This window comes from Chenopodium album, chromosome 5, assembly GCF_948465745.1.
Source record: "Chenopodium album chromosome 5, dcCheAlbu1.1, whole genome shotgun sequence".
In the NCBI taxonomy this organism is placed as follows: domain Eukaryota; kingdom Viridiplantae; phylum Streptophyta; class Magnoliopsida; order Caryophyllales; family Amaranthaceae; genus Chenopodium; species Chenopodium album.
In genome coordinates this window covers 70,898,202-70,922,333 of record NC_137838.1, presented here as the reverse complement: position 1 = coordinate 70,922,333, position 24,132 = coordinate 70,898,202, and the positions used below count along the sequence as shown (strand labels likewise).

Genomic DNA, 24,132 nt, shown 5'->3' with positions numbered 1-24,132 from the left:
GTACCACAAATAATAAGACCACAACAAAAAAAGCGAAAACCATAAAACCAACCAACCAACCAACTTCATTTTCCACCAAAAAACTAAACTTTGGTGAGATAAAAATGGAAACATCTGAAGGCATAACACACCGGAAAGTTCATGTGAATGGCATAAATATGCATGTAGCTGAGAAAGGAGTTAAGGGGGCACCAATTGTACTCTTCATTCATGGCTTCCCTGAATTATGGTACTCTTGGAGGCACCAAATCTTGGCCCTCTCGGCTCTTGGTTACCATGCCGTAGCCCCCGATATGAGGGGCTACGGCGACACAGACGCCCCATCGGATGCCTGTAGTTACACTTACGGGCACATTGTGGGTGACTTGGTGGCATTGATTGATGAGTTAGGGGTAGAGGAGGTTTTTGTGGTTGGCCATGACTGGGGCGCAATGATTGCTTGGTGGTTGTGCCTCTTTCGGCCAGATCGTGTGAAGGCGTTGGTGAACCTTAGCGTGGCTTTCTTTCCCCGGAATCCTAAAAGCAAGCTAGTTGATGGGCTTCGTGCTGCCTATGGCGATGACTATTATGTTTCCCGCTTTCAGGTAATTTATTGAGTATCATTTAGGGTATTATTAGCTGGAGTAAGGATAAAATAGTCTTAACCTTTACTCAACACGTTTTGTGTCTGGCTGATCATATCATATGGCCGCTTGTAAATTAATAAAATATATAATTTCTAACCTTTATAATATGATTGAGTAACCTATATAGCATTGATTAAGTAAAACCCGTAAAACTGACCGAGTAACCCTTGTAATACTAACGAAGTAACTCCTATAATGACTGGTCACCGTGTGGCTAGCCACATATTGGAATTTGTAACCCTTATTTGGTATAAAAATAGGATAAGTAACAAAATTACTGTTAAATTTGGTTAGTAACAAAGTGACCTGGATTCAACACTTATTAATATATCCTTATTAGTAAACTTTATCCTTCTTTTAGTTTTATATTTCTTTTTACTAATATATCCTTGTTAATAAACTTTATCCTTCCTTTAGTTTTATACGAAGTATTTCTTTTCATAAAGGGTAAATATGGTTTTACATTATAATCATCATCCCTTCTCCCTTATACCATGTTAAGAATTTGAGGGATAAGGAGAGCTTTAATTCTTTATTTTACTATCCCTCTCTAAAATTATTAATTACGTGGTATAGAAATTATAATGATTCTTTCCCATAATCCTTACCCCTCTCTTTTTATCTCCTAAACATACATGCTTTAAAGTTTCTCATTTCAATTGTGTAAGTTTTACATTAGAGTGGATACAAAGTTTAATGAACCAGTTTAGCTTATTTTGATGCTTTTAAGTTTCTTTACAAGTACTCTATTTGTTTTAGTGTTACATTAGAGTGGATACAAAGTTTAATGAACCAGTTTAGATCAATAAGGAGGTTCGTTGGAGAATTAAGATGACCTTCCAATAGCTACAAATTGGAGTATTATTTACAACAACGTCAAATTTTGTAAAATACACTAATTAGGGCCTAAAAATATATAGATCTTTAACAAAAGACTATCCAATTTTTATTTTTTATTCTTTTAGGAAATTCATCCATTGTAATAGAGTAAGAACTTACTCCGTATTAGAAAAGGTGACAAACAACCCTCAACCGGACAGACCCGTCACGTGTGTTTACTTTTTAAGTCTAAGGAGGTTACACTTTAAACTATATGCTAATGAGGGAAGTGGCATCGATCTTAGCCTTATAAATTAAAGTGAACACACTTTTCTTTTTTCTTTAATCTGGGATATACATGCATGTTAATACTCACTTTTATTTTTACACTTTCACTTACTGAAAATAGTATAGTGCACCATGCGCATGGTGCATCCAGAAAGAATTTTAGGCATATTTTAAAAACATGGAAAAAAAAAACATATTAGTGTTTGAAAAAGAACATGCATGCTAGTGTTTGAAAAAGAACATGTTTGTGTTTGACAAAGATTATACCTATATATGTTTGATAATATGTTCTTATGTACTTATGTTCTTTAACATATGTTGATAAAACATATTTTTTGGATTTCAATAATACAAAATATGTTCTTTTAATTTGGCTCGTATGTTCTTTGAATTTGACTCGATTTTTTTTTTCTTTTTTTTTTGAAAGATAATGCGTTGTTTAACGTATGTTCTTTAACTTATGTTCTTTTAACATATGTTGTTTCGGGAGTTTTACCTCTATCCCACGTGTGAGCTGCATTAGAAAACTCCACCTCTAATAAGTCCATGCCTTCAATCCACTCATTGAACCTAGTTGATCTTCTATTAGTCTCACTACAAGAAGTAGTGTTTTTTTCCGATGGGAATCGAGTGTCATTAAAATCCCCTGCCATAAGCCAAGGTTTGTCATGATCGAGTATGAGCAAAATTTTCTAGCTCATCCTATAATTCTTTCCTCTTAGCAGGGTTCGGGCTTGCATAAACTGTCGTGAAGTACCATGGTGTAGCTCCATCACGTGAGATTTCCATGGTGATATGTGCTTATATATTGGGCTAACAGTGACAACATCTTTTTTCTAGTACACCCAAATGCCACCACTAAACCTCACAACATCCGTTCTCACATGACCACCATAGCCAAAGATCGAAGCAATTTTAAGAGCATGTTCACCACCCATATGCGTTTCAACCAAAGTAAGGACATTAGACTTGTTAATCCTAACCAAATCCTTAAGAGAAGAGATAAAATTTCTACTACCCGCACCTTGCACGTTCCACACCATACAAGTAATTGGTAGAGAGTCCAGAGCAAAATTCGGGATTGTATCTTCCACAGAAAAACGTATAGAAGGTAAAGAGGAAATATATGCATCAATAATGAATCTAAGCAAACGCTTAAACTCATTGGGAATCTTCATAGTAGCCACCAACTCCAGTGGGGTTGTAGTTGGTGGTAGCATTGATTCGAGTTGCACTTCCAGTACATGAATCAGGGGATTCAAAATTACCATGTATGGCTCCTCCATTGAGTGTCCTATACAAAGTATCTTGTTTGTAGGAACTTTGAGGGTGATCGGTGAAAGAGTTTGAGACATGAGTGATTGCTTCTTCTTGCACTTCTGCTTCTTGAATGATCACCTTGCTAGCCTTTAGAATGCTTGAATTTGTTTGAATATTTTCCTCTGTGTCGGCTGCTTTAGGGCATCGAAGGAATAAGATGGATTTCCCTTTCCTGCGTGGACTTCCTTATTATTTTTGTTAATGATAATATTTTGATTATCATTAATTTCCTTTAGAGGCTCAGTGTTATTTTTGGAAGATAAAATCTTCTTTTTTTCCCGATAAACTATTGTAGGATTTTTTTTTTTTTGAATGAGATTGACTTGAGGGAATATTATTTACTCTAAAGATAGGAACATATCCTTCATTAGGTAGAAGATCTTGCAATTTTTCTCCTAAATCAATCGTCTCGATAAAACTTCCATCTTTATCTTCAACCATATTTTCTGCCTCCTTATTTTTCTCCTTTTCATTCTCCAAAATTTCCTCATCCTGACCTTCCAACATGTTGAATCTGACCCCAATCCCTTGTTTCCAGCTCCACCAAGATTAACATTATTTCTTTCCAAAATTTGAACTCCACCCGAATTTGGTTTTGCTCCTCCAATTGGGCTTTTGTCCTGTTTGGTGTTCTTTTTGGGAAATTCCATGCTTCTCATGGTGAGAAACGAAATTTGTTTCTCACGGGGGCATTTTTGTGAATAAATCAACAACTTTTTCATTATTGTGGGCCCCATAGTTGAACAAAATTGTTGGTTTATTTACGAAAATGTCATGTGAGAAATAAAATTTGTTTTTCACCATGAGAAACTGGGACATCCTCGTTCTTTTTGCGGCCTGGCTTCTTCACCATCATCCATGAACCAAAGTCCTCAGTCTCTTCAGGCTTAGGATTATGATTATGCAAGGGATTTTATTGTGAATTGTCATAGCAATACTTTGGTCCTCTTCATGATTCAGAGAACAATCATCTTCAGCATGTCCAAGCTTGCCACACTTAAAGTAAATCATACATATTCCTTCATATTGGACTCTCCAAACTCTTCCTTATAAACAAAACTTGGACAATAATGGCTTTGAGAGATCAATCTCCACACTAATTCTAGTAAATTAAACCCGTTTAGCTTGAGCAGTAGTTTTGTCAACCCATAACACTTTGCCAATTTTCGAACCAGTTTTGTAAAGGAAGTTGATATCAAAATATTCCATGGAAAGTTGGGTATACGTACCCAAAAAGTAAGGACCTTGATTGGTGCTTCATCATGAATGAAATTAAGAACCCACTTCCTTATCGTGAGGTAATTATCATCAAGTAACCATGGACCTTGAGTCAATACATAGTTGTAATCAGCTTTGTTTGTGAATCTTGCTATGTAGTAACTGCATCCAATATCAGTGAGGACTAATTCTCTCCTGATATTCCAATTTTTCTTCAGTCTTCTCATCAATCCCATGTAACCAATCTTACCATTAAACACCTTTATTATCAAACAAGTTTTCCATGGCTGTCGAAGCCTTGTTTTTCCTCCTATGATAACCTAATCACAGGACATCTTTCATCATTAAGAATTTCCTCAGGGATACTTTCATCATCTGACTCTATCTCCTCTTCATCCTTTATATCCAGAATCTCCATTTGAGGACCTTTGGGGATAGACGACTCACCCCTTAGCAAATCTCTAAAGGAAATTGTACCTCCAGTTTGCTCTGCCATAGGCTGTTTTTCCCCATGGTAGTATCCTTATTCTGATTGCTTCTCGACACAAGCATCAGCCATCTCCTCATCATCTTCAGCAGTAGCATTATATATTAAATGGTTGATTTTATTTATTTATTTTTTTCTTGTTTGATTGATCCAATTAGTCTATTTCTTCAAGGGATGGAGCACCATTTTTCGCATTCTTAGTCGCACTTTGAGGGTTATTCGAGAGAGAGTTTTCCATTTTTAAATTAAAAAGTTGGTGCACTGTCGTGTAAGTACTAAGCAATAATAATGATGAAGAGATGGTGCCTTAGTTCTTTCTATCTCACAGTCGGATAGTCACAAAACCAACGGTTTATATTGGTTGTCGAAAGTATCCATTGGAAATTATGTTTAGGGATCGGACTAGTTTTTGAGGGATTCCAAAGAAAGGAAGTACCAACGGCTAACAGGGAGCTGCAAATCTCATGGGATAATTTAGGAATTTCACTATATTAGAATATACTTTTTGTAAATGTTTCAAAAAAAAAAAAAAAAAAAAAACTTTTTGTAAAAAGCTGTAGTACCATTACAGGTCACAATGATATATTTTAAAGACCAAACAGTACATAATTACTTCTTCCATTTTTAAATACTTGATTCATTTTTTCATGTGTGGAATTTTAGGAGAAATTGGAGAAAATACTACCTCTGTTTCATATTATGTGCAACATTTACTAAAAATAGATACTACACTTTATTTGTAACAAATGTTTTTTTTCCTTTTATTGGTTGTCATTTCTCTCTATCTCTCTCTTCATCACATGCTTTTTTATATTTCTCTCTCCATTTACCACTCACATACAAATTTTTTCTAGGAGTCCGTGTCGATCTTTTTGTTGCAGATAATATGTAACGGAGGTAGTAATAAAATATGAAGGTAGTGGGGTTGATGGAAGGATAAAAAATTGTAAAAAGCAAAAATATGTGAGAGAATTGGATGCGGAGAGAGAATATTAAATTTATAAAATATGATTTATGTTGGGTCCACTAGTTGAGAAAAATGAATTAAATATTGTAAAAGCTTTCTAAATAGGGAAATGGAGATTTTAAAACGACCATCAATGGAAAGTAGAGAAAGTATTTAAAGATGAAAGAACTAATTATTTTAAAACGACAGCGTAATTATTTTAAAACAACTGCAAATGAAAAGTGGAGTAAGTATTTAAGGTTCAAAATGGACGCTAAAACCTTAACCGAACATTTGTTGATACGCAAATCGATGAAAATATTGAATTGGGTTGCAATTTACAATTTATAACAACTTTTGGGCTGCAATATGCAATTTTTTTTTTTTTTAAATGACTGCAATTTAAAAAATTTCTTTTATTTTAAGTGTCACTGGTAGGAAATTATTGCTCAATGGTATCAAATTAGTATTCAGTGGTAGACCTCAAATAAGTTGATTTTTTAGTAAGCAATTTTACTCTGTACTTTATTAATGTTTATAATCTCTTTTAATAATCTTAATTTTTTAGTAGTTGTGTTAATTTGGTATTAGAGCCATACGGTTAAGATTAAGTCAAGTTGCTAATTAAACTAATAATAAAGTAAAAGTAGATGATACTAGGCCGTCTACTAAATGTACAAAAACCTGATTTTAAACACTATTATTCACATTCATGAAAATACTATTAATTTTAGCCTAGTTCTTAATGATATAATAGATCAAATTGGTTAATTAAAAATAAAAGTTGATAGCATATATGCTTGTTGTATTAATATTGAGAACAAGCTGTTAACAACAACGTAAATATCATATTAATAAAAATTTAAGTGAGCTAAAAGGACAAGTTAAATAAATATAACTTGCTTTAACAAATGAAGTTTGACATCAGTCTAATAAATAAGTATCACTTAATAAAGAAAAATTGTCCCTTATAAATAATATCAATACCATTTTTAGAATATTTATAAAAATTAGAAGTTTATAGTATCACTCCCTAAAAGACCCACTAGTGAAAAGGAAAAGAACAAAGACATTAAAGATGAGCCATCATCATCTTCAGGAGAAAATGCTTGAAGAATTACAAATCTTATTTGATAAGAAAGAAGACCCTGATAAACTAAATCAAATCATGAAAGTAATTTATGAAAAAGGGATTGCTTTTGATAATGAAATAGTGAAAATAATTAAATGGGATTTAAGAAGTTAGATTATCTAGACCTTCTAATTATTGAAGTTATTCAACAAAAGATTGACAATAAATTAGGTAAAAGAATAATGGATAATAATGAGGATTTTTTTTACTATTACCACAAAAAAAAAATCAAAAAAATTGTTTTTTACCACCAAAACTTCTATAACTTTTATTTTACCACCAAATAAAAAATTAAAAATTGTTTTTTTTACCACCTGTCGTTAAAAACCTAACAGAATTTTTAAAAAATTTTTATTTTCGTATCAAACACATGGTGTTTAGGGGTTTTAGGGGCATGTTGGTCCTTTGAGTCCAATTGGAGGTCAGAATTGACAAAAAAATGATCGAAAATGACTAATTTTGCGTGTTTAAAAATACCTTGATTTTTGTGAAACACGCAAAACGAGGCATTTCCGATCATTTTTTATTTTCTATTCTGACCTCAAATTGGACCAATAGGGCCAAATGCCCCCCTAAACCTATGAAGAACATGTTTTGCGCACGAAATTCGAAGAATTATTTTTAAATTGTTAGATTTAACGGTTTTCTCGATGTTAAGTGGTAAAAAACAATTTTTAGAATTTTTTGGTGGTAAAATAAAAGTTTTGGTGATAAAAAACAAGTTTTTGATTTTTTTTTTTTTTTTTTTTTTTTTTTTTTTTGTGGTAAAAGTCAAAATATCCTAATAATGACGTTGGCCTGGAGAAGAGATTATTAAAGATAATAATAATGTAAACAATGTTATCCAAAGATCTAGGTATTAAGGAGAAAGAAGTTGTACACGATCAAGATACGTATCAAGAAAGACTACCCGGTTTAGGGCCTGTTTTAATTTATTTTTATTACTTATTCATTTTTCACTTTACGTGATTATAAATATCTAGGTATTAAGGAGAAAGAAGTTGTACACGATCAAGATACGTACCAAGAAAGACTACTCTAGTATATACTGTCATTTATTTTTATTACTTATCCATTTTTCACTTTACGTGATTATAAATATCTCACTATATATTACTCTGTAATGTAAATTGTTCTCATTGTTAAATTATTGAAAAGGTAGCAGGAGAAATTGAAAGTGAGATTTCTGAAGCAGGTGGAGCTGAAAAAATGTTAAGGAAATTTTTTTCATATCGCAACCCAGGGCCCTTGTTTTTGCCCAAAGGACAGGCTTTCAAAGATGTGCCCCCTTTTCCTTCTTTTGTGTCCAAAGAAGAAGCTACCTATTACATTCACAAATTTACACAGACTGGATTCACTGGAGGATTAAATTATTATCGTGCTCTAAATTTGTATGTTCCTCTTTCTCACCCTCTTACATTAATTACCTTGGTAAGCTAAGTTTTGAGGACTATGATTACTAACTTTAACACATATTTTTTGAAGAAAACTTCAACACATCTATACTAATATTTTATAACTCGAAAATTTATCAGAAATCTAGAAACCATGTGTCCTTTATTGTTTTTTTAGGGCTTGTTTGGCATCATTTTTTGTTTTCAGTTTCCTGTTTTTTTTTTTTTTTTAAAACCAAAAACACGAAACAAGAAAAAGGTGTTTTCATTTTTCTGTTGTCAGTTTTCAAAATTATCATGATTATAATAAGTTTATATAATTTTTGATTCATTATGGGATATATATCATATACTTTAAAAAAAAAAAAAAACAAAACAAAACAAAAAACAGCAAAACACAGCAATGCCAAACGAATCCTTGAGTTTTTGTTTAAATGTTAAAAAAATTGAGCAATGATAGTGTGCCACGTTTAACAGGTAACCTTTTAAATAGGTCACCAACCGGTTATGTTCTATTTTTGGCAGATGTGTATCAAAGGTCATTTCATTTTGGAATAATTCAATGGTCGTTTTATTCTCGGAAGATCGCTGAAATTTTGTGTTATTTCTGGTGTGGCATATTTTTCTTTTTTTTGAAACCAAACGCTTCTTCATTTTGTTCACTGTACATTGGATCTCTTGGTTCCTTTAAATTCAATATAAACCATTTCCCCGAAAAAATCACTATAAACCATTACGTTAAATATTTTCCCTCTCTCGCTATTCTCCTCTTTGTTCTTCATTCTCTATATGATTCTCCTCGTAGGTAAAAAATTTCAACTTTGTTTACAATTCATCTTTTAATTTGACTTTCAACATACAATATTTTACGTTGTATAAAGAGGAGAATTATAAGAACTCCCTTTTAGTTTAAATTTATAATGGTAGTTTTTCGTCAAATTTGTTTCCAAAAATTCTTTTTGATATTTTTTAATTGTGAATTGTGCAATTGTTTATTTTAAAACAAATCGTGCTTTAGAAATTCATCTAGCGTTTTATAAAGATATTTTCAGTTTGATAGATTTTCTTTTTATTTTTTTTTATTAACAGTTTACAATTTTTTCTATAATGCCATTTCATTTCATTTTTTTTATTTATAAATCTTTGCAATTATTTTACATTTTATACTAGATTAGTACTCGTGCGATGCACGATTTAATTAGAATTACAAAAAAAATCAATAAGAGAGTGTAAAATAATTAACCACAAAATGAGGGTTTTTGAAAAGAGAAAAGTCATTAATATGTTTTTGATTAATTGATGTTCACACTTTTATTTATTTTTAAGAATTAGTTTTTTCGATCTTGAATTTCGAAAGACAAAAATAGGAAAAAAAAATGATGATGTCATAAGCAAATTGGAGAGAAATTTTTTAATGATAAAATGACATGTGTACACAGCTGATGTAAGCGGTTTTTTCTTTAGTTATAGTTATAGATAGTTGAACTTTGCTTGTGGTTTTTTTTTTTTTGGAGTTTTTAATCTGTTTTTGTTTGCATCCCAAAAAAAAAAAATGTTTTTACTAAATTTTGAATTAGATCCACTAAACTATATGTTTGGTTTTGGAGAATTTTTAGTTTGCATTTTAAAAATGATTTTTTTCATTTATAGTTTTTTTAAATGTTCGTTTGATTTTTTAAAACACTAGATCTTATCCTAACTTTTATTTATAATTTGATAAATTTCGTGACTTAGCTTTATTTTTTTATTTTTTATTTTTTTTTTCTTTGTCAAAAAATAAAAATTGTATATTTTTTTCACAGCTTTTTCTTTTTGAATCAACATAACACAACTTTTTAATTAAGAATAATGCAATTACTTTTAAGTGGTATTTTATTTTACAACTACAATGCAATTTATGTTTACATATAATTAGATTTAAATTATACTTAAGAGCAATCGAAATGTACAACGTAACAATTCATGAATTAAAAAATATTAAAATGTTTAAGCAACAAGTATAACCCGTGCATTGCATGGGCCAATTACTTGTTTTAGTTTAATTTGCAGAAAACTAGGTAAATTTGACTTTAATGAATTGAAAATTTTGAACTAATGTAATGTGAACTTTTTATTTTTTATATATCTTAACTAGATTAGACTCGTGCATTGCACGCTTTAATTATTTTTTATTATTATGCATAAAATAAAGTTCTATCATTTGTGTATAAAAGAGTGGCAATTTTTTTTTGTTAGAAAAATGTATAGTGTAGGTTAAAAAAATAAAATAAATGATGACATCACACATAGAAAATGGAGAGAAAATTTTTATCCTTAGAATGACATGTAGGATAATTTAAGGATTGATGATGTCAGCAATGTTTTTTTTAGTAATAGTTAATAGATTATTCAAGAGTAAAATAAATAAAAAATAATTTTTTAACCCAATCTTAATCTTTTTTGTTTTTTTTTTTTTTTTTTTTTTGTCATAGATTATTTCTTGAACTTAAATTTTTGTCAATTGCCTTTAGTACTGCTTGTAAGCATATTAGATATTTCTCGATTCATGCTAGGTTTATAAAATAAAGCGTAATTAAAAATAATATCTTATAAAACTAAGGTTGATTGAAATTAAAAAATAAAAATGTTTAGAAATATGTGCATAAAACTAAATAATTAAATTATAAAGTTGCAAATTAATAATTATGTAAAAATCAATGGGAAATTCTCAATGGTACTCATTAATATTTTTTCTTCTCCTCAATAGTAAACACTAAAATATCCAATTATCTTCGGTAATCTATAATTTTTAAAACTAATTTAGTGGTAACACAAGTTTAGAATTTTCGGAATTTTAACCATGGTTAATGTTTTAAAAGGGAGAGAAAAGAAAAATGCCCAAAATACCCATATTTAAAAAAAAAACCACCCAGTTCTTCCCTCTTCCCCCAACCCAGCCCCTGCCTACCCACCACCCCGAAGCTGGCGCCGATGGGAGTTGCTGGTGTATTGGGCGCCGCCCTACTATGGCTCGTCCTAGACGAAGAGGTTGATTGAGTATGATCCCACCGGTCATTTCCCCTCTCTCTTTCACGGCGCCACCACCTCTTCACCACCTTGACCACCACCCATAAAACCCTAACAAACCTTGAATTGAGGCGAATTGAACCTAGAAACATAGCATTCGAAGGATTTATCCCCCAGATTTTATCATCCAAATACCTTGGTGAAGAATTAGGAGAAATTCAACCAATCTTGGCATTACAATGAGCGAATAATTAGGAGAATGCAGCAGGTGGTTCATGGGTGGCGGCGGAGTGTCGGTTCAATGTGACGCCGACACTGGGGGTGGCTGGGATGGGATAGGAATCAGGGGAAGGAGATTAGAGGGAATCGGGGAAAGAGATTAAAGAGAATCGGGGGAAGGAGATTAGTGGCTAATTTTAGCGTGTCACTACCACGGAGAAGGCCGTCGGCACCAAGGGAAAGGAGGGAGAGGGTCGCTAGCCGCCGGGGGAGGGGGCTGGCAGTGGGTTGGGGTTGGGATGTCTGGGTTTTTTTTTATTATTTATATAGTAAGGTGACATGCTAAAGTCGTATCAACTAATCAAAAGTAATTCCTAAATCCTCTAACTAATGCAGATAGGGAAGTAGGGTCGAATCCACAGGGAAACTGGTCTTTCTATTCCTAATTAATTAAAGCAATCTAAATTATTAGGTAACCAATTTGTTATTATAAAAAGAGTAAAAGTGGGAAGGAATAAAAGTAGGAAGAAAATCAAAAGATAAAAGACCTTGGGCATATGTTCACCAATAAATAATATTCCAGGGTAAAACATAACAATCAATCATCAATGCATCAATTAATCATATCATAAAGGGCTCTCGCTACTTATTACAATCACAGAATTAATCTACCGGTATTAAATGTCATCTCTCGAATCTCGACTTAACCATTTATAAATTAACCTGCCTATTGAAACTAGACCTAAACATCAATTCTCATCTCTCAAATTTCGAATCAATATTGTCAAAATCATGCATAAAAGATCAGGCCTAATCTAGTCACAGAGCATTAAATCAATGAATAGGAAATTAGTCCAGCATTGACAATCAACAACTATAAATTACCCCTTCATATTATTTATGGATCCCCGCAAACCCTAGAAATAAAACTACTCAAACATAATTAAATATAAACTAAACAAAACAATTAAAGGAGACATGACGAAAGAAATAAAGTAAATAACTGAGATTAAAGTAGAAGAAATCATTACCAAAGTAATCAGAATTAAGGAGTTGAATTAAGAACAAAGTTGTAGAAAGAGAAAACTAATCTAAAGCTAAGTAGAGAGAGAAAGTCTAAGAGAAGAAGTCCTAAGCAAAAGCATTAAAATCGTACTTAAACAATAATCTCAAATTACTCCTAATTAGAAACTAAGAAATCGCCGAAGATGTCTCCCCAGAAACACGCGCCCGATCAGGCCTGCCTTTTTCTTCACACACCCTTCTGAACAGCCGCGCCCGATCAAGCCAATGCTCACCTGATCGGGCCTGGCTTCTCCTTGAAGCTTGGAACTTCGATTGGGTTTTCTTCTTAGCCCAATCCGGATATCCACCTAGGGTCTTGAATACTCAGTCCAACACTCGTATTCCACAAGTCGAGCCCTTAATCACCGGCTTGATGACTCTAACCGACCTTGGGCTTCAAAAACGGTCGTGCTCCTCAAATGTCTGTAGTTGCTACATGAAAACCCGGGAAAATGCTCCAAAAGTGCAATTTCCTACAAAACTCAACCAAAACTACGAAAACACTATAAAACACCAATTAGTAATAAAAGTGGCTCTAAAGAGCCAAAAACACTACTAATTATGACCAAGGGACGGGGATAAAATACTATATAAATTAGACAGATCAAACTTCCCCAAGCCAAACCTTTGCATGCCCCTAAGCAAAGAGCTCATCAATGAACATATAAAAGATGCCTCACCCCATGGAATTAAAATCAAGCACAAACGATTCAAGGCAAAGCTAATAAACATGCTTCAATGGTAATCAATCTCATTCATCAAATCACTCTTCCTCCCCAACAATTGTCAAGTAGAGAAAACCACATGAGCATATAGAATTCAATACTAGTGCTCACACACTCAACTCTCATTTATGTGGCGAGTAAAAGATGTACTCGATCGCTCTCCATCTCAACCCCTTTTATGTGAACAATGCCCTCCCAACTCACACTCTCGTGTGTTTAAAAAGATATACACTCAACCTACTAGTCGACTCGAAATATGTCAAATCATAACTTGCATTGATAAACAACACTTTCACATTCATACAACTCTATGCACAACGATCGGAAGGTCTTTAAAGCTTGTAATGTAAGGCTAGGGTAAAGGGTAGGAAACATTTAGGAAAATGTGGGAGAAAAGTCATGCTTAAGGGAGCCATATCCTAACAAAACCCAAGGTAAAAAACAAACAATGACCAAATCATCTCCAATCATAACTTAACTCCACAAAATTTCACCAAACAATCCCATACATAACAACAATCCCAACACTTACACATTCACTCATAAAAATATGATAATAAAGAATAACAGTGAAATAAAACAAACTTTGAACTCATTCTTTTTTTTTCAAACTTGAACTTTTTTTTTTTTTTTTGAATTCTTTTCTTTTCTTTTTTCTTGAGCACCCTTCACATAGAACATTTGGATACTTGAAACAATTTTTTTTTCTTTTGCTCTTTTTTTTTCTTTTTATCTCACATTGCAAAAAAATTTTCATTCTTGAACAACAAACCATCAACAATTTTTCCAACCACAAAATCAAAAGAACAAACACTCTTCTTTTATTCCCACATTGTGCAAATAATGTGCACACTACAACTCCCTCACCTCACTAACTAAAAGTTCCCCCAAGCCAAGCTTGGGACTAGTAACCAAAGGGGCTAAATAGGCTTGTAATATGGTTAATAATCAATAAAAGGCACAAGCAATAACATGGGTAGCAAGAAGGGAACAAATGTATCTAAAATCATCTGAAGGCTACCTAAAAGAATGAACGCCTTCGTCCTCCACAATGTGCATGATATTGAGCCATACAAACATTACTCATAGTTGCAAACCAATACTCAAATTTATTGACATACCAGAAACTATCACACAATTCCTAACCAAATCAACTATTCAAGCACTTAATTCACAAGTAGTTGGGCAAAATTGACGCATGTTTAGGCATCCGGACAATCAAACTTCAAATCATGATCAACAAAGTCACAATGCTCATTATCATATACCAAGAAACAAAACAATATTTTTCAAGTATGGGGCACAAAGAAGCATGATTTACAATTCATTGGAACGTATTTTTGGATTTTTTTTTTTATTTTTCAATTTTTTTGTATTTTTCATATAGGAAAGCAATAAAAACTACACTAGAAAGCAATAAAATCTATACTAGGAAGCAATAAATAGAGAAAAGAGAGAGAGAGTTACCATATGTACAAGATCATCTCCCCCCAAGCCAAATCAAGCAATGCCTTCATTGACTTGGGGGTGTAGCTAAGAGTAGCTACTCCTCATCATCATCCTCATCCATCCTCGAGTAGCAACCTCCATGGCTAGAGCCAGCACCTCCATGGCTCATACCAACGCCACCATAACCCGAACCACCTGCAAAGTAGTTAGGGTCCACATTCCCCCTAATCCCGCCAAAAGAAGCATCGGCCCCATAACCATGGACCGAAGAATAGTCCACATAACTACCATAGGCACCGGGGGTCGAATACCCTCCTTGGGGGTATTGAAACCAGTCGGGAACAAGAGCCTTGGGGGGGGGATAGCCCCTTGGTGTGCATAGTCATCGTACATGGGGTATAAACCCCTCCCTAGGTTTCTCTCTACATACCCAACCATTCGATCTAGATAACTTACTCTAGTGTCCAGGTTTTGCACTAAACCCTCTACTCTTCCCTGTCCCCTCTCAATCCTATCGAGTTGGCTCCTAAAAGCCGAAAAGTCATATGGGGCATGAGGGTATATGTTATAATCAACAAAAGAGGTAGGGATGTCATGTGTGTAGTGTTGGGGTGGTGGTTGGAATTGAGGTTGTGGGTGGGGTGGTGTATGGTGAGCCGCTTGAGCCTCCCCTTGACCATCTAACTCGAATGTGTAGGAAGGCTTACCCTTCTCAAATTTAGTCAAGGTGGGGTTGGGTAGCTTAAAGGCTTGGTCTCTCCTACCCGACTCTCGGTGGATTATCCACCATGTCTCACCACCCATGGGTTGGATCCAATTAAGGCCTCCTAGGTAAGTAAGGTCCATAAGAGTAGAACCCTCTACTTTCCTATGGCCGGTCGGAGTGAAACCTAGATGTTTGACCTCAATATGGGTAACCAACCCACCAAAATAGATAGGTGCCCTAGATCTACCTCATGCCCTTTGGAAGTGTTGGGCTATCCTATGCGGGATGTTCAATTTTTTGGCGCTAGGGATCTCATATGAGGCCAACAACTATAGCTCATCCCTCCTTACATTAGCCGTAACATGCCTCCCAAAAATGGTGAGGCTAACAAACTGTTGCCAAAATTTTGGCACGGGATGTTGAATCCAAGTTCCCTTGACATCTTGGAGGTTAGTTAAACCCTCCCCTGTGAGTTTTTTTATAGACCACGGCAATATGGTCTTGGGAAGGTTCAATGTGTTTATCTGATTTTAGCTCAAACAATTTACCAAATTCTTTCAAAGTCATTCGCACATCATTGTTAAGCAATCGGAATTGAACATGAGTAATCAAAGCATTAGTTTTAATCACATTAAAACTAGAAATAAATTCCAAAGTCAAATAATCATAAGTGTCATAGTGCATTTGAAAAACGCCACTCATTCCAATACCCTTGAACAATTTTTCTACCGGTTTATCAATTCCTAATCTAGACAATGTAGGATGAATTACAAAGAGAGTAGGAATTACCTGCCTCTGAATGAGGTTAAGCATCCTAGCCCGTTGTTCGGTTGAGGTGATCACCACCTCGCTCCACCCCGGAATTTGGAGTTTCGGGTCAACCATTGGTGGTTGTTGTCTTGAAATTTCACCCCTTTGTTGCCTAGATCTCTTGGAAGCCATTGGAGTAGGAATTTGAAGCTTTCTCTCTCTTAGGGTTTTCACAAATATTGAGAGAAAGTGGGAAAAATTGTATGGAGAATGTAGAGGAAGGTGAGAGGATGAAGATTATGTGAAAATTTATAGGTTTTGATGGGAGAATTTGAGGGGATCTTGAAGAGAAAGTGAGTTTGAAGGTATGAAAATGGAGTTTAGAGAGAGAAAGTGAGTTTGAAGGTATGAAAATGGAGTTTAGAGAGAGAAAGAGTGAATGAAGAAGATTAAATAAGGAAGAAAAGAATAGAAGGGAGGAGAAAAAGAAGTTAAGTAAGTCGGCCTAATTTAGGCGCGCCCGATCGGGCAAATTACTTGATTCTCAAAGCTGCAATTACGCGCCCGATCAGGCGACCTCTGCCTGATATATCTTTTAGCTTCACTCGATTTTTCCAAAAATGCGCCCGATCGGGCGAATTTCCCTCAAATTTCTTATCTCACTTGCGCGCCCGATCGTGCAAGCCTTGCCCGATCGGGCGAGTTAAACCTCTGAAATTTCTTTACTTGCGCGCCCGATCGGGGCTCCTTGCCCGATCGGGAGAATTTTTGCTCGATTTCTTGCTTTACTTGCGCGCCCGATCGGGCCCGTGCCCAGCTCGGAGTACGCAAATTCTTCTACTTTTTCTCTTTAAATCTCCTTACTTGTTGATTCAATACTTGTACAAAAACACTTTGAAAAGGTAAAATTGCACTCTTCTCACCTCTCTAAAAAAAATAAATAAAAAAAATAAAGGAACGAAAAAACTAGTCTAGAAAGCAAGAAATACAGGTTGCCTCCTGCAAAGCGCTAGTTTATCTAGGTCCCGCACGACCTTCTTACCAAGTTTAAAAATTAGGACCCATGGTCTACCGCTTGGTCGGGTGGTTTCTCACCCGGTCGAGCGGTGTTTACACCACGACGCGGCTTCCTGACATGCCCTGTGGGACGCCAATTCACCTTATCTCGTGGATCCTCCTTGACTTGAACAGGGGGTTCTTTAATACACACTTTAGACCCCTTTTCGACCGATGGTTGCTTTAAATTATCACTAGATTGAGCAATTGCAACTCGATCTGGCGGGACACTTACTGTAAGCTCAATTTCCACAACATCCTTGTTTATTTCCACCTTCAATTCTCATCTTCAAAGCCAAGGCCGACAGTGTAGAGGTTTCTTTCTATTGCATCAACTTCCTTTTTCCATTTGTCTATTTCATCTGTAGAAAATGCAACACAAGGTACCGCCTCCAAGGGATCTTTTACAAGAGCTTGGGGCTTGTTAGAACAATTATGAACCACATTAACACTAATTACTTCTCCTCTGTCATGGGGATTTTAGGGGTATTATTCATATTGAAAGTAATTTTATCGTCCCCTACTGATAGTGTCAATTTGCCACATTTTACATCTATAATTGCTCCTGCAGTGTTAAGGAATGGTCTACCCAAAATAATTGGGGTTTGCATATCCTCAGCCATATCAATAACAACAAAATCAACAGGTATATAAAATTTACCTACACTAACAGGAACATCCTCTAAAACACCTAAGGGGTATTTAAAAGAACGGTCGGCCATTTGTAGAGTAATATTAGTAGCTTTTAATTTACCCATATTTAACTTGGAACACACAGACAATGGCATGACACTAACGCTAGCACCCAAATCACATAATGCATTATCAATCATTAGATTGCCAATATGACAACGGATAGAAAAACTACCCGGATCTTTCAGTTTAGGTGGAGATTTATTTTGAAAGTACGACACTACATTCTGCAATAAAAGCGACTGTCTCTACCTCACTAATAGACCTCTTTCTAGTCAATATTTCCTTCATGAATTATGCATATGCAGGAATTTGTGTAATTAATTCAGTGAAGGGAACTGTTACCTGCAAATCTAACCATCTCCAGAAACTTACCAAACTGCTTATCCAAATTTGTTTTCAAGTGACAATTGGGGAATGGAAGTTTGATAACTGGATTTGGAGCATTACTGCTCTTATCTGGAGCTTCTACCTTCCCTGGAGTCGTACCCTGCAATGTATTATCAGAAATATTAGTACTACTCTTTAGCCCTGTAGGGCTATTAGCTACATTGTCAGGTTTAATGGAATCAAGATTAGCATTATTCATTAAAAATAGGCTCATCATCTCTGGGCATAGGGGGCCCTTCATAGTGTGAACCACTCCTTAGAGTAATTGCAAAAGCTTGATCCGTAGGCCTGGTTGGCTGTGTTGGCAGGGCTCCCTGTTAACGGGCTTATAGAGTAGTAGAAATCTGCACAATTTGATTATCTACAATTTTATTATGTGCTATGATCAAATAAATTTGGACATCTCTACTTTCCATGTGCTTCTGCATACTAGCCAACATCGCTCTAATTTCTGCCAAAGCAGGGTCGGAAGATGAGGAGGGTTGTTGTGGTTGGTTATTCTAGCCGGCATTGGGGTGGTAATATTTCTGTTGTTGTTGTTGTGGCGCCTGTGATTCTTGTGGAGGTGGCGGATTTTGGACATTGGTGCTCCGATAGGAAAGATATGGATGATTCCGGAACCCACGATTGTAGGTGTTAGAGTATGGGTTATTCTGCCTATAAGCTTGAAAGACATTGACTTGCTCCACGGAACTCTTGCAATCTTGCTCCCAATGACCTACAATTCCACAATTTTCACAGAAAGCCTCATTAGCATTATTATTAATTGCAGAAACATTAGCTACATTTAAAGTACTAAGATTGTCTAATTTTTGGCAAATAGAGGTTAATTAAGCTTGTAAAAAGGATATAGAGTCGACACTATGTTTCCCTTTGTTAGCAAAGCCTCTGGGGTTCCCATATTGGGAATTATGAATTGCCATATCTTCAATAACTTAACCTGCATCATCAACATTAAGGATCATAAACCTCCCACTAGCTGCAGAATCCAATATTATTCTAGATGAATTTCCAATCCCATTGTAAAAGGCTTGGATCAACTGCCATTGTGCCAGATTATGGTGGGGGCATTCTCTCTTTAGATCGTTGAACCTCTCCTAAGCCTCATGTAGAGTTTCATCGGCCTCTTGGGCAAAGTGGTGAATAGCACTCCTTAGTACAGATGTTCTCTCTGCAGTATAATATTTATTATAAAAATTTAAAACAAGAGTCTCCCAGTCAGTTATACCAAGTGCAGTTCTATTTAATCCATTAAACCATAATTTGGCTTTTCCACATAAAGAGAAAGGAAAGAGAATCTCCCTGATTTGGTCCTGTGTGACCCCAACTTGCCTGATGGTATTACAATACTGACAGTAGTCTGCTATATGAAGATTTGGGTCTTCACCCTTAGCTCCATTGAATTGCTTCCTTTCTATCATCGTGATAAATTGGGGTTTAATCTCGAATTGTACCCCATCAAGAGATAGAGTGGGAGTAAGGTGTGGAAAATCTATAAGCTTTGGTTGCGAATAATCACTGAGCTTCTTAGGTACCGCCATCTCTGATTCTAGATCTGAAGATACCTCTGAATCGCTAGAATCAGTTGGAGGGTCTCGGCGATTATTGTTATCACTAGAACCCGCCAGGATTTGCCTGTAAAGATTCTTTTGTCTATGGAAGGATCGTTCGATCTCAGGATCGAATGGGATATCACCTGATCAAAAACACCTGGGCATAAACAAAGAACTAGAAAGCAAATATGAGACTTGCCTCAAAGAACTAACGTTCTTTGAGACAAGAAGAAATAACCTAGACTGCAGAAAACAATCAGAAATAAAAATAAAACCGTTTCCCCGGCAACGGCGCCAAATTTTGATAGGCTAAAGTTGTATCACCCAATCAAAAGTAATTCCTAAATCCTCTAGCTAATGCAGATAGGGAAGTAGGGTTAAATCCACAGGGAAACTGGTCTTTCTATTCCTAATTAATTAAAGCAATCTAAATTATTAGGTAACCAATTCGTTATTATAAAAAGAGTAAAAGTGGGAAGGAATAAAAGTAGGAAGAAAATCAAAGGATAAAAGACCTAGGGCATAGGTTCACCAATAAATAATATTCCAGGGTAAAACATAGCAATCAATCATTAATCCATCAATTAATCAGATCATAAAGGGCTCTCGCTACTTATTACAATCACAGAATTAATCTACCGGTATTAAATCTCATCTCTCGAATCTCGACTTAGCCATTTATAAATTAACCTGCCTATTGAAACTAGACCTAAACATCAATTCTCCGCTCTCGAATCTTGAATCAATATTGTCAAACTCATGCATAAAAGATCGGACCTAATCTAGTCACATAGCATTAAACCAATCAATAGGAAATTAGTCCAGCATTGACAATCAACAACAATAAATTACTCCCTCATATTATTTATGGATCCCCGCAAACCCTAGAAATAAAACTACTCAGACATAATTAAATATAAACTAAACAAATCAATTAAAGGAGACATGACGAAAGAAATAAAGTAAATAACTGAGATTAAAATAGAAGAAATCGTTACCAAAGTAATCAGAATTAAGGAGTTGAATTAAGAACAAAGTTGTAGAGAGAGAAAACTAATCTAAAGCTAAGTAGAGAGAGAAAGTCTAAGAGAAGAAGTCCTAAGAAAAAGAATTCAAATCGTACTTAAACAATAATCTCAAATTACTCCTAATTAGAAACTAAGAAATCGCCGAAGATGTCTCCCCAGAATCACGCGCCCAATCGGGCGAAGGGCTGCCCGATCGAGCCCGCCTTTTTCTTCGCACACCCTTCTGAACAGCCGCGCCCGATCGAGCCAATGCTCACCCGATCGGGCCCGGCTTCTCCTTGAAGCTTGGAACTTCGATTGGGCTTTCTTCTTAGCCCAATCCGGATATCCACCTAGGGTCTTGAATACTCGGTCCAACGCTCGTATTCCACAAGTCGAGCCCTTAATCACCGGCTTGATGACTTTAACCGGCCTTGGGCTTTAAAAATGGTCGTGCTCCTCCAATGTCCGTAGTTGCTACATGAAAACCCGGGAAAATGCTCCAAAAGTGAAATTTCCTACAAAACTCAACCAAAACTACGAAAACACTAGAAAACACCAATTAGTAATAAAAGTGGCTCTAAAGAGCCAAAAACACTACTAATTATGACCAAGGGACGGGGATAAAATACTATATGAATTAGACACATCATAAGGTTATATTAATCATTATTCCTTTAGTTAACTAATTGCATATTTATATCATTAATGTCATCATTGAATTAGAAACGGTAATTACTGAGTATCAAAGATAATTTCATAAAACTTTGTTTACCATGGAGAATTTTCTAAAATTGGAGAGTACCAAAGAGAGTTTCCAAAATCTAAAAATAAAATAAAATAAAATAAAGTTTAGGAGTGATATAGCCTACCTAAAAAAAGGATATTTGCATTTTATATACTCCGTTATAGTATAAGTATATAGATTTCTTTACTCGTACACATTTTCTTACTTTATTTGCATTTTATATACACCCACCCATTTTTTTACAATCTTTTACTCCCTCAGTTCCAATATAATTGATACAGGAAAATTTGACATACATGTCAATGCACTAGTTTGAAGTTATATATGATTAAATATTACTCCCTCTGTTTCATAATAATCGCAACACTATGGCTGACAGCCTGACACACATACCAATTCACAACTTTGACTATTAATATTTGTAATTACATTTTATTAAAAAAAATATAAAACTTTAATTTAAAGAAAATATGCATAAAGACTAATTCAAAAATAGTTTGCATAGCAACATATATATATATATATATATTATTTTTTATACTTCATATATTAGTAAAAAGTATAGTCAAAGTAAGCTTATGGATGGTGTAAAAGTCAAAGTGTTGAGATTATTACGAAACGGAGGGAGTAGTAAATATATATAAAAAATTTGATTTTATAAAACTTTATATTATAACCTATTTAACTATCATATATTTCATGATAAATTTTATATTTAGTACATTAATAAAATAAAAAAAACGATGCTCCAAATTTGTGTATGAACAATGAAAAAAAGTTAAACGTGTCAATTATTTAGGTGAAAGTACTTGTGAAATAATTTAATATAAAGATATTATTTAACGAAAAAAAGTTAAACGTTTAACTTATTGCATCGACTAGGGATGATAATATAAAATTCACATCCATCATAATATTTTTCTTTTTTGTTCCAGGAACTGGGAACTCACAGCAGCATGGACAGGAGCAAAGGTGAAAGTACCTGTGAAATTTATTGTAGGTGACTTGGACCTAACATACTATATGCCTGGTGTAAGGGAATACATTCATCAAGGGGGAATGAAAAAGGATGTACCACTCTTAGAGGATGTGGTCATACTTGAACAAGTAGGTCATTTCATACAGCAAGAGAAGCCTGATGTTATTTCCAATCACATTTATAATTTCATCAAAAGATTCTAATCAAGGCTAATGTAACCTACCATGACAATAAGGCCTCTTTTCCAATATTATTGTCCCTAAACGATACAATTTTTATATTTAAGGTTTTGTAAATTAAGGGTTGCACTTATTTCGATCCTAAACTTTATATTTTAAATTTATTGTTATGGCATTTTGATATTTCAAGAATGTATAGATATAATAAGATAAAGCTTGTGTAATATATATTGAGGTAAATTGTGAAGTTTGAACCAAATCTGGTTCACAAAACTCCACACTAACTTGAATTCGGACTAAGGGTATATTATCATAATTTGGCAATTTTTCAGGTCATTGATGTCATTTATGTAACCCAATAATTTATACTTAGGCCTCGTTCACTTCATCTTATTTTTGCTGAACTGATATTAATTTTACTAAACTGGAATTAGTTTTACTAAGCTAAAATTATTTTTACTGATTCCCTATTGTATTTCTTCTACAGTTACATATTTTTACTGAACAAAAAATATTTTTATGAATTGAAATTTATTTTACTAAACTAAACTTATTTTTACTGAACTAACTAATTTTACCGAACTGAAATTATTTTTATTGAATATTATTTTTTTAAGGTGAACTAAATAGGGTCTTAACTGATGTTGTGGAGCGCACTCGCATTAATAAGTCGTGCATACTAATTTTTGCTCCAAGTCTATAGGTGGTGCTACTAAGGCTTGTTTAATTTGCCTATTTCTATTTTATTTTTGTGAAGTTGAAAATGAAATTAGTAGTCAATTAAGAGGAGAGGGGGGTTGTGTTGAACTAAGAGAACAACTAGCATTCTTGTAAAAGAAATTCGAGCAAGGGGAACAATAGATCCTGGCTCCACAAAATGCAATTAAACGATAAAACGATGACAAGCAACAAAAGAACATATAGATTTATAAAGGTTTCACTGAACTCCATTAAGTCTACGTTCTCCCTACCTTGCTTGACTTCAAATTTGAAGGGATTAAATTATCTTTATAAAAATTTAGTACTCCATCCTTATTTTAATAAGCGTTATACTTTGACTGACACATAATTTATGGTCATTAGTTGACTTAAATAAAATAAGAGGTAAGTGAGGTAGTTGGGAGTATTAAAAAATAGTAAAAAGAAAATAGTAAGGTTAATAGTTTATTAAAAATTAATGATGTGAAAAAAAATAATACTAATAAAATAGTGGGTTTGAAGACCATGAAAGAAAAAATATATATATATAATATTAAAATGTTGTAAAAATACGGTGGAAATATTAAATATAGATACACAAATACTTCGAGATTTTCACTATTCATATAATGGTTTTGTCTTGGTTATTTAATACAAATTGTTGTTGTATAGTACTCC

The 24,132-nt window shown here is 34.2% G+C and overlaps 1 protein-coding gene and 1 non-coding gene across 2 annotated transcripts; both read left to right on the top strand.

The window, feature by feature from the left end:
- On the top strand, positions 1-23,037 carry LOC145632217 (epoxide hydrolase 3-like). Its single transcript, XM_081684528.1, has 3 exons — positions 1-584; positions 7,995-8,227; positions 22,533-23,037. Exons 1-3 carry the CDS (start codon positions 105-107, stop codon positions 22,777-22,779), a joined length of 960 nt encoding a protein of 319 aa, XP_081540654.1. The 5' UTR covers positions 1-104; the 3' UTR covers positions 22,780-23,037.
- On the top strand, positions 19,343-19,449 carry LOC145633553 (small nucleolar RNA R71). Its single transcript, XR_014112865.1, has one exon. It is a non-coding gene; the product is annotated as a small nucleolar RNA R71 (small nucleolar RNA).
- Positions 23,038-24,132: the final 1,095 nt, after the last annotated feature.